The sequence below is a fragment of the Trichechus manatus genome, unplaced genomic scaffold (genome assembly GCF_000243295.1).
Source record: "Trichechus manatus latirostris isolate Lorelei unplaced genomic scaffold, TriManLat1.0 scaffold00132, whole genome shotgun sequence".
NCBI lineage: Eukaryota > Metazoa > Chordata > Mammalia > Sirenia > Trichechidae > Trichechus > Trichechus manatus.
The window spans coordinates 3339069-3351203 of NW_004444068.1; the positions used below are offsets into that span (position 1 = coordinate 3339069).

Genomic DNA, 12135 nt, shown 5'->3' on the forward strand with positions numbered 1-12135 from the left:
ACGCTCTTCACGAGTATCACTTTATGTCCCATAATCCAGTCTAATCTTTGTCTGAAGAGTTGGTCTTGGGAATGGTTTTAGTTTTGGGCTAACAGAGAGTCTGGGGGCCTTGTCTTCTGGGGTCCCTCCACTCTCAATCAAACCATTAAGTCTGGTCTTTTTACTAGAATTTGAGTTTTCCACCCAACTTTTCTCCTGCTCCATCCGGGACTCTCCGTGGTATTCCCTGTCACGGTGGTCATTGGTGGTAGCTGGGCACCAGCTAGTTCTTCTGGTCTCAGGCTGATGGAGTCTCTACTTTATGTGGACCTTTCTGTCTCTTAGGCTAATATTTTCCTTGTCTTTGGTGTTCTTCATTCTCCTTTGCTCCAGGTGGGTTGGGACCAACTGATGCATCACAGATGGCCGCTCGCTAGCTTTTAAGACCCCAGACATCACTCACCAAAGTGGGATGCAGAACATTTTCTTAATAAACTTTGTTATGCCAATTGACCTAGATGTCCCCTGAAACCATGGTCTTCAGACTCCTGCCCCTGCTACTCTGTCCCTCAAAGTGTTTGGCTGTATTCAGAAAACTTCTTAGCCTTCGTTTAGTCCAGTTGTGCTGACTTCCCCTGTAGTGTGTGCTGTCTTTCCCTTCACCTAATTCTTGTCTACTATCTAGCTAGTGAATACCCCTCTCCCTCCCTCCCCACCCTTGTTATCATAAAAGAATGTTTTCTTCTGTGTTTAAACCTTTCCTTGAGTTCTTATAATAGTGGTCTTATACAATATTTGTCCTTTTGTGACTGACTAAATTCACTCAGCATGCCTTCCAGATTCCTCCACGTTATGTTTCACAACTTCATCGTTGTTCTTTATTGTTGTGTAGTATTGCATTGTGTGAATATACCATAATTTGTTGATCCATTTGTCCACTGATGGGCTCCTAGGTTGTTTCCATCTTTTTGCTATCATGAACAGTGCTGCAGTGAACATGGGTGTGCATGTATCTACTCATGCGATGGCTCTTATTTCTCTAGGCTATATTCCAAGGAATGGGATTGATGGATCGTATGGTACTTCTATGCCTAGCTTTTAAGGAAGCGTCAAATCGATTTCCAAAGTAGTTGTACCAATTTACATTTCTGCCAACAGTGTATAAGTGTTCTAGTCTCTCCACAACCTCTCCAACATTTATTACTTTGTGTTTTTGGATTAATGCTAGCCTTGCTGGGGTGAGATGGTATCTCACTGTAGTTTTGATTTGCATTTCTCTAATGGCTAATGATTGTGACCATTTCCTCATGTGTCTGTTAGTCGCCTGAATGTCTTCTTTGGTGAAATGCCCAAAGCAGGCACTTTTAAGGACAGCCACATCTCGGCCCTCCAGCCAAAGGCTTGAAGTGGAATCCTTCAGGTAGGAGATCCTGGGTGACTTTGGACAGTTGCACATACACGGTGCAGTCTGTGCTAGGTCCTGGGCCTGCCAACTTTGTCCTCTCCTTTCGGAACTGAGATCTCTGCTGCAACCATGTTCCACCAGATCCTTGTTCAGGCCAAGAAGCACGCAAGTGTAATTTTGCAACCCCATTCCTAGCGTCCTCACTTGTCCAAATTGTGCTGGGGTGTGCTGCCTCCATCCCCCTGGAAGCTTCTTCCTTCACAGCCACACATCGTTCCTTGGGGCCAACCGTGTCTTGCCTTGTGCTGCCCTCGGCGTTGCCCCCAGGCCCTTGAGCTCTCTTTCCTTTTCCGAATATTTCTGATCCTTGGTTGGTTCAATCCGTGGATGCAGAACCCACAGATATGGAGGGCCAACTGTACATGTTCTTAATGAAACTGACTGGATCAATGCTCATTTAAAAATTTTTACAGGCAAATTTTAAAGATATGAGAATGCCAACGTTGCCTAGTGAGAGTCAGGTAATCATGTAACTATGCACTGATGTTATAAAATATTTAACAATTGCTTAACACAGTTATCACTAAACAGCTTTATAAAGCATTTACAACTATTCTGTTTGCCAAATTATACAATAAGCAAATCAAGTCACACTAGGAATTGAGTAGAATATAGACAAATTTTTATCCTATGACAATACTGCAGATGCTAATAAAACTAACCATTTGGAAATGCACATTGTATAAGAACTTCCAAGTGTTGCTTCTACTTGTTGCTTATTATACAGAATGAGGTTAAAAATTATAGCATGTCAGGGTTCTAGCTACTTAAGGGCCTTACGGACCCCTTAAGTAAAGCAGTAAACGCCTGTATGGAAATTTTTTTGAAGCCAGGCACAGTGGAACCAACAGACCAGGCCTTGGAACCTGTTTGAATTGGTTCAGTCATGGCTGATGAAGCAAGACCAGAAGACGCCCGAATTTTTTAAATTTGAGTGATTTGGAACAATAACTGGAATGGGAAAAATTATGGGTTGAAGCCCTGGAACGAGAGACTTGGAAGAGGCAGACTGAGCTGTTTCAAAATCCTGATGAGTGTGACTAGATTACTGGCAGGGCACCCGTTTCCAACTCTGAGCAAAATCCGACAGGCAAGAGATTTGGTTACTATGCAAAACATACACTGTCCTTGTTTTCTAAGAGGAAAATTAAGTTTCTAGCAGGGCTTTGACCTGTAATTTTTCCCATTCCAGTTATCATTCTGGATCACCCAAATTTAAAAAATTAAAAAATCTGGGTCTGTTCCAGTTTCACTTTCTCAGCCGTGACTGAACCAGGAACAACTGGTTTGAAGCCCTGCAAAAGACTGGTTAAAAAACAAAGCATAAAAAATCTTTGTGCAAACAGGTCTTAAAATAAAGAGCAAAGCCTCTGGCAGAGGCCTCGAAGTGCTTTCCCACCCAAGTTAAAGCAACACAAAAATCAGAAGTTGCCAGTGGGGAAGTGTGGAATGGAAAAGGGAAATTGTTCACCAAGCGAATATGACTAGCAACAAGAACATTTTCAGCCATGGTGTCAGAGTCATAAATCCCTAGGTCAGGTGCAGACATAATAAATCCACATCAGCTAGATATCCCCAAACTCCTAAACCACTAGATTCAGTTCCTCTGACTTAAAAGGACTTTAATTAGCTATATCCAGGTGAACCTAAGTGTCTTGGTTTCCAAGTGCTGCCTTAACAAAGTATCACAAAGTGGATGGCTTTAAAGAAAACAAATTTACTGTCTCATAGTTTTGGAGGCTAGAAGTCCTTATCAGGGCATCTGGTTCTGAGGGGCAGGCTCCTCCTTGTCAGTAGCCTGAAGCATTCATTCCATCGTCTCTTCACATGGTCTCTTCCCTGTGTGTATCTGTTACTGTGTCTATTCTTCTCTTTTTATAAAATACCACTTAGAAGGGATTAGGTTTAAAATCCACCCTAGTCAGTTATGTCCTATTAGCATAGCAAAAGAAAATCCCTATTTCCAAACAGGGTCACATTCACAGGTACAGGGGTTAGGACTTCACTATCTTTTTGGGGGACACAATTCACCAAGGCACCCCAAGATCCAGCTAGGGAGAGTTGGTCAGGGAAAGAAACCAGGATTGTACGGCAAAGTATTGTGACTGTTAGATATATGCCCTTGATTTTAACTTTTTGAGCAAGTATGGACCAAGAAACTTGTTACTTACAGGTAGGGGAATTCATAAATGGACAAAATCTTTTCTGACTGAGTCCATAATATTTGTGTGTTGTATTAAATAAGCATTTTAGAAATATATTTTTATTAATTTTAAGCAAACGTATTTTGACAGACTACTGCAGTGTTTAGTTTTAACAAAAAATGAACAGCTGGAACTATTTTGTGATTTTTCTACCTCCAAGTAATACTTCACTGTAATTTACCGACTAGTCAGGGTACGAGTCTAATTAAAAACTAATAAGATTATCAAAAAAAGGAAAAAACCTACAGATCGGGAGAAAATTTTCGGGAATGGTATATCTGATAAGGGCTGTACTATCCAAAATATATTTAAAAACTTCTATAACAACAATAAAACAAGTAATCCAATTAAAAAATGGGCAAAGGACTTGAATAGACAATTCACCAAAGAGGATATTCGATTGGCCAAAAAGCACATAAAAAGATGTTCAACATCATTAGCCATTAGGGAGACGCAAATTAAAACCACAATGAGATATCACTTCATGCCCACGAAGATGGCTATGACTAAAAAACAGAAAACAACAGGTGCTGGTAAGGTTGTGCAGAAACTGGAACCCTCATCCAATGCTGGTGGAAATGTAAAATGGTACAGGCACTGTGGAAAACAGTATGTTGGTTCCTCAAAAAAGCTGAACATAGAACTACCATATGATCCAGCAATCTCAACATAGATTTATACTCAGAAAAAGTGAAAGCAGGAACACAAATAGAAACCTGTACACCAATGTTCACTGCAGCACTTTTCACAATAGCCAAAAGACTGAAACAACCAAAATGTCCATTAATAGATGAATGGATAAACAAAGTGTGGTATATATATATACAGTGCAGTATTACTCAGCCATAAAGAGAAATTAAGTCCTGATGCATGCCACAACTTGGATGAACTCTGAAAATATGCTGAGCGAAATAACTCAGTCACCAAAGGGCAAGTACTGTCTGATCTCACTTATATGAAATAAGCAACTATATAGAAATCAAAGATGATTAGTAGTTACCAGGGGTGGGGGAGAGGGATAAGGGAGAACTTTGCTTATGGGGTGTTACGGATTTTGTGCCCCAAAAGTTTGTGTTGCAAATACTAACCTCTGCCTGTGGTTACAATCCCATTTGTGAATGGGTTGTGTTTGTTATTAACGAGGTAGGATTAGGGTGTATCTTGAATCAATCTCTTTTGAGATACAAAAATGATTAAAGAAGCACGCTAAGAAGCAGAGATGGGGGAAGAGAGATGCCAGCCACATGAACGTTGTCCAGGAGCAGAAGCTCAAAGAGACAAGGACCTTCCTCGAGAGCCAACAAGAGAGAAAAAGCCTTCCCCTACAGCTGGCACCCTGAATTCAGACTTCTAGCCTCCTAAACTGTGAGAAAATAAATTTGTGTGTTAAAGCCACTCTTGTATTTGTCATAGCGGCAGTAGATAACTAAGATGGGGGCATTAAGTTGATTATGTTAATGGTGGTGGAATAATTTGGAAAAGGGTAGCGATAATGGTTGTGCAACATGAAAAATGTAATCAATGACACTGAAAAATACATGTAGAAACTGTAGAATTGGCAAAACAATTGGCAAAAGAAAAAAAAGGAGAACCTAACAAATAAGAGATTTCATTAAAATGTTAGCGCAGCTCAAGTGGCATGTCCCTCAAATTCTATAAAAATCATTTAGGAAGCCTTACCAAAAATTGTTTCTCTGATATATTTGTATAAGTATTTCCTCTGAAGCTTTAGTGTTTGGGTAAGAAACAACACAAGTTATTGAAATGGTGAGGGCATTTTCTATATGCTTGCCAGACTAACTTATAACAAGTCAGATGGAACTCACAGTGGTTGAAAATTACAGTGACTACAGGTAGCTTGGAAACCCTGGTGGCGTAGTGGTTAAGAGCTACGGCTGCTAACCAAAAGGTCTGCAGTTCGAGTCTACCATGCACTCCCTGGAAACTCTATGGGGCAGTTCTACTCTGTCCTATGGGGTTGCTATGAGTTGGAATCAACTCGATGGCAATGGGTAGGTAGGTACCAGTAGCTTGGTGCTGCTACCTTGATTCATGCTCAAGAATCAATAGTTCTACCCACCACGGCTTCTGCAGGGTGAAAAAGGCAAATATTATTCTAATATTTTTCTGAAAGTAGTTCTAACTTTTCAGACCCCTGAAAGGGTCTTAGAAACTCCCAAGGGGTCCCTGACTCACACTGATGTGCTACACTAATCCACTTACTGGAAAATGGTTTCTTTGGGAATATTCTACATCAGGATAAGCAACTTCCCTTAGTCTTGCATTCTTTAGTGGGAATGAAAAAATGCATTTTTAGAAGGAAAAGGAGGTGGTGAAAATTAAGCAGGACTAATAAAGACTGGGCAGTGTTTCGTTCTGTTGTACACACGGTTGCTATAAGTCGGAAACAACTCGACGGCATCTAACAACAACAAAGAGATACGGACCGAGTGAAGTGGAAAAGTATTCACTATACTTTTAAATATTCTACTTCTGCCCTCATCTTTCAAGACAGCGGATGAAATCATTTAACAACAAATATCAGTATAACAAAATTCCTGCAGAATCAACACATCTGGTACCCAAGTGGGAGTTTCTTACTGAATTAATAAGTGATAGAATTCCAGGACAGTAATTTGGACAATCTCTTAGTCTGTGATAGTACTCACTACATGTATAAAGCTTTCTCACTGTAAGTGGAGCTACATAGAAAAAAATTTCCATCCATTCAAAAAATTTGAAAGTTTATTCCTCCATTTGAGATAATCTCATACACAAATAAAAAAAAAGTGAACTGCCTCTTGGTAGGCATATGCAGTTGATACAATAACTAGACAATTTATAATTCTAATAAAACTATTTAACAATACATTTCAAACTGCTTATATCTTCATACACAGACGGACATGTTTATAGATGTATGGACAAAATTAAATCATACTTACATCCTTCTCACAGGCTGCCATGAAAATTACCACCATAACTCAATTAACCTAACCAATGACCTTACAAACTCTTGAAAATTAACTCTGGCAAAAACATAATGAGACCAAAGGGTGTCTTAAAGAAAGCACGAGTTATGCATGTGAGTTATGTCACCCAGACCCACGGTCCAGTGCTGCTCTATTTCAAAGGCTCCTGCTTTAATAACAGTTACTAGACTTTTAGAAACCTTTCTAAGATCCTGATATACACATACTTGAATATGTACCATTATAAACAGCAGCAGGAAAATTTTTACAACCCAAAAGCTCCATATTTAGACAATCTTTCCCTAAGATTAAATGCCACTGTGAAAGATTATACTTCAAAAAAATATATTAAGGACTTTCATAACTTTTTCCAAACGATACGTACGTGTGAAATAACCCAGGCACAACAGCCTATCGAGACCTCTCCCTTTTTCCCTATGTGGTTACTACATTAAAGTAAAAAACGAAATATATAACTCTTGATTTACATAATTCAAGATAAAAATAATTAAAATCTAGTTTCCTATGAAGAACATTCCCAAAATGACTACTTAAATAAGCAACTTGGAGGTATATAGAATCAGACATCTTTAATCTTAGCGATTCAACACACTTTACATATTCACAATGCTTAGAACATAAAACTTCCAGAATACTCTACAAAACTGAATTTATGTAATACTGTACAGAGAAGGAAGTATCTTTAAAGATTGTATTCCTCACTGTACATATATGAAAACCTGTTTGATCGTGGGTAAGTCAATTTTTTACACCTCATTACTTTTCCATATTTTGAAGGGGCTGAACTGGATGATTTCTACCATCTTTCCTAATTCTAAAATTTCTCTAAAAAAGAAAGGCAAGCTTTAGTGAAATAACTTATGCAACTACATGTAAATGTAGAATCAAGCAAAGGCAGGGAATTTACAAAGCTGAGCACCTACCTCTGTCAAGTCCTACATACAAGCATCCCACTTAATACTCTAAATAACCCGCACATGCTAGGCTGATTTTGGGCTCCTAGTCTATTTGTGTTTGCTGCTGTTGTTGTTAGTTACCCACAAGTCTACTCTGACCTGTGGCAACCCCATGTGTATCAGCAGAACCGCAACACAGGGTTTTCAAGGCTGTGGGCTTTCAGAAGCAGATCTCCAGGCCTGTCTTCAGAGGGGTCTCTGAGTGGGTTCAAACACCAACCTTTCCGCTAGTACCAAGGAAAAAAAAAACATTGCCGTAGAGTCTTTCCTGACTCATACAGATCCTACAGGACAGAGTAGAACTGTCCCATAGCGTTTCCAAGAAGCAGCTGGTGAATTCGAACTCGAACTGCCTAGCTCTTAACCACTGTGCCACCTTCTGCTAGTAGTTGAGTGCTTTACTGTTTGCACTGCCCAGATGCTGCAAAATCCCTTCATTCTTATTCTTAAAGAGTTAACCAGAAAGGCCTTGGCATGTATTAACAACAATTAAATGACTGATAATCCTAATCTGAACTGGGAAATTAACCAAGTTAACATTTATTTCAAACGTTATCCTATTTTTAATACAACTTGTCATATAAATCCTAAATGTACAGTAGTGGAATGTTAGAAGCTAGAGAAGAGTCTCAGAGATCATTTCACAGATGAAGCAATTAAAACCAAAGGGTTTGCTTGCTTTCACTCAAATTAAAATAGTAGCAAGAACTAGACCTATGGTCTCCTAACTTTGGTCTTCTCACATGATCTATCTACCCCAGGAAATCCAACTATCTGCATGACAAGACATCTTCCCTCTACAAAAGTATTTACCATAGTAGAATCCACATAACCAAAAAAACCAAACCCACTGCCGCTGAATCAATTCCGACTCATAGCAACCCTAAAGGACAGAGTAGAACTGCCCCATAGGGTTTCCAAGGAGCACCTGGTGGATTTGAACTGCCGACCTTTTGGTTAGCAGCCATAGCTCTTAACCACTACGCCACCAGGGTTTCCGAAAATCCACACAGCTAATGGATTTTTAAAAATAGTTTTATTTGCCAAGATTACCAGTAGTAAACATTTCAGAAATACAGAAGGCAAGCTTTGCCTAAACTAAAGCTCATGGATTAAAATAAAAATATTGTTTTTACGACAGAACAGTGGCGGCCCATAACTGGTGTACAATAAATGTTTGCTAAATGAATATGCTTACCTAAAGAAAGTATTACCGCAATGGGCAATATAATCTCAACTCAAATCAAGACACCGTGAGTAGAACTGCTTACGTATGATTAATATTCTTAAGGTGGCTGATCTAAAAACTAACTTTAGGGCTTACAGGGATGCAATCTGTACACGGTCATGTAGGCAGAAAAGCGCCTCAGCATCATCATTCAACGTAGCCATTTTTTGATAATCCTATTAAACCTACAGATATAAAGTAAGTCTTCAACTCTTAAAATTGCTATGATTCTCCAAAAAATTTGGAAGGAACCAATCTAAAAGGGAAACTAAACTGGCTCAACAAAACTGATGTCGCACTTATGCTGGCAATCAGGGAACGGACCGAGACTTCAGGCTTACTCCTAATCTTGTACACACATAGTAACTATCATCAAAACGTTTGACCCCTCCCCACCCCCGCAGAAGACAAAAAGCAGAGGGTGTGCAGGAGAGTCGGTTTTCGTGGGAAAAAAAAAAAAAAATCGGACCCTCAGGAACTGCCGCTTTGCACCACCTCTCGAAACCTGGAAAAGCTCGGCAAGGGAATTTTCCAAGACCTAGAAAGCAGCAAAGCTACTGCGAACGAGACCACAGCCTCCCCCGCTCGTGCCTTAGGCGCCCGGAGGATCCACCCGGGCAGAAACTAAGGCCCGGAAACCGGCGGCACCAGGTCCGAGGTGGGGCGGGAGCGACCTGAGGAGGCCCTCTCCTGGGCGGCAAGCAGGGAAGGCGAAGAAAGCCCCGGCGCCCATTTTGTCCCCGGCCTCCGCACTTCCCGCCGCGTCCACGGGCCATACAACGTACGCGAGACCTGGAGCTACGCTCCTCGTCGCGGCCCCGCAGACCGGCTAGGCCGCGGCGCAGGGCCTTGTCCTGCAGCGGCCCGGGACCAGGCGCCCACCCAAGCCCCGCCCGCCGCCCCTCCGGCCTCAGCCTCCTCACGGCCCCTCGGGCCCGAAGCCTCACACCCCGGCGGGCTTTACCCCTCAGCTCCCCGGGCTCAAGCCTCCTCACCCCTCCCTGCCCGGGCATCACCACACCGCACCCAGGATTCTGCCTTCGGCTCTCCGGGCTCCAGCCCCCTCGCTCCTCCTCGCCCGCGCCTCAACCCTGCCCGCCTGGGCCTCATCCCCGGTTCCCCGGGATCCAGGCCCAACACCGCTCTGGCACGCGCCTCAGGCCATGGCCCTCCGCCTCGCCCCCAGGACCCTCAGAAGCCCGGACCCACGCCCCCCTCACCCCCCGGACCGTACCCTCCGGCAAACAGATGCACCAGCGTGTCCCTCTGGCTCATTCTCTCTCCCGCATGTCCTCCGGTCCCTTAGGCGGGGCGCGGATCCGTCCGCTCGCGACGGCCGGCGGCTTCGGTCCCGGATTGGAGACGCAAAGCACCCCAGGGGAGCTCGCACAGACGCCGCTGCAGCAAGCAACCAGCGTAGCCCTCCCCACGGCGTTCCTGCCGCGCCGCCTCCAGCTCTAGCTCGGCGCTCACAGCCACAGCCAGAGACCGGCGCTACGGAGGGAGGGGGGAGGGAGATGAATATTCGGATGACCCTGCCATAAACAGAGGCTCCCATTGGTCCACTCTTCGTGACGTCACCCCACTGGCATGCCTCTTTCACGTGATCGCTAAGGTGTTTCTCAATGAAAGGGGCTGCGAGGCGGGGCCAAAGCGCGTGCTCGGAGGGTAGTAGGTCACCGCGCCCTCGCACCTAGTCCGCGTGCCCGGAAAGCTGCACGGCCCGCGCGCTCCCGGCCGCGGGCGCACGTGAAAGTCTTTTGGGTTCCGCGCCCGCAAGCGGAGTGGGGTTGAGGGGCGTCTCTAGTTTCTGATTTACCTTAAAAAAAATTGAATTTATCATCCGGTAATTCTGCTTCCTGATGTCTTCGTCAAAGTAACACTCGCGCAATGCGTGAAAAGGCCTGTACAAGAATACTTGTGGCAACCATCCTGGTGATAAAGAGAAAAAGGGAACCCAGACGTGGGGCCTTGGTGGTTCAGAGGTAGAATTCTCGCCTTCCATGCTTTCGCATGGGGTTTCCAAGAGTCGGGCGACTAACACTGCAGCTAACAACAGAGGAGTGGAGAGATAAACCAAGGAACATTTCAACTATGGAATATTATGCAATCGTGACAAGGAGTGAGGTAGATCCATATGGAAACTCTTTGCAAGTTATAGTAAGTAAAAAAGGCAAATTGAAATAAAACACTAAAGATTTAAAAACCGTAAAGAAAACTAGCCTTTACTTTTGGGACCAACAAGTGTTTATTATACGTAAACATAAGAATGTTGTGTTAAAGACTAAGAGAAAGAAAATGTTTGCTTTCTTTCATGTCATGGCAGTTAAATATTTAAAATTTTTGTTTGCTATGAGTCAGAATCGATTCCAGGGCAATTGATTTGTTTTTTGGGTTTTTTGGTTTGTTTGTTAATTATTATTTCTAAGGTATGGAAAAGTACAGAAAATAACAAATGTTGATATTTTCACCTCTTTGCTCTCATAATTTCCTTTTCACCTGCAATGTCCCCCTACCCTTTCCCACCCAGGAGGGACTATCCAGGGCCCACCTTCCTTTTCTTCCAGGGCCACTTCCACCATGAAGTCTTCATTGGTTGCCTCAGGCCACCATGATCTTCACCTGCTCCTAAATTCCTACAAAATCTACAGACTGCATTCCACTGACAAGTGTTCATCCATTCCACAGTAAATAGGTATCTGTAAGATGGGGATAAGAGTACCTACCTCACAAGGTGGTTGTGAGGATTAAATGCATTAAAATGTTAAAATAGGTAAAGCACCTATGTAAGTGTTAGCTACAATTAGTATTATTTTAGTGCTTTGTATTTTTAATAACAAAATTGGCAGCTGATATTTCTTGAGTATTTACTAGTGTAAATATGGGCTAAATTCTTTACACCATTGTCTTATTAAACTCTCACAACTACCCTATGAAGTAAGTACTATTATACCCAATTTACACATGAGGAAACTGAGGTTTATAATAACTAAGTAACTTGCTCAACATTACCCAGTTCATCCAGGAGGAGCTTGGATTTGAATCCAGCAGAATCCATTTGACTCCAGAGCTTCATTCAGTTCAAGAAGTAATAGCTGGCAATAGAAAAGTGGAAAAGAAAATTGGTACCCACCCCCTCCCAGCCATACTTCCCAAAAGTATTTTGGAGGTATTTCTTTCTTTTCCATAGCAACTTTATTGAGATATAATTCACATATCATACAATTCACCCATTGAAAGTGTACAATTTAGTGATTCTAGTAGATTCACATAGTTGTGCAACAGTCACCTCTATCTAATTTTAGAACAT

At 42.4% G+C, this 12135-nt stretch overlaps 1 protein-coding gene across 3 annotated transcripts in view; it reads right to left on the minus strand.

Annotated features, from left to right (window-relative positions):
- Positions 1-10304, minus strand: part of SLC25A36 (solute carrier family 25 member 36) — a 49066-nt gene extending 38762 nt beyond the window's left edge. The window contains exon 1 of one of the 3 annotated variants that reach the window (XR_002825403.1): positions 10060-10294. Coding sequence is in view for 2 of the 3 variants with exons in the window: in XM_004385084.2 (XP_004385141.1) it covers positions 10060-10100 (41 nt within the window). In the remaining variant the exon portion in view is untranslated. Of the gene's footprint in view, positions 1-10059 lie in introns of all 3 variants that reach the window. The other 2 variants (XM_004385084.2, XM_012558047.2) reach the window with 2 other exon arrangements.
- Positions 10305-12135: the final 1831 nt, after the last annotated feature.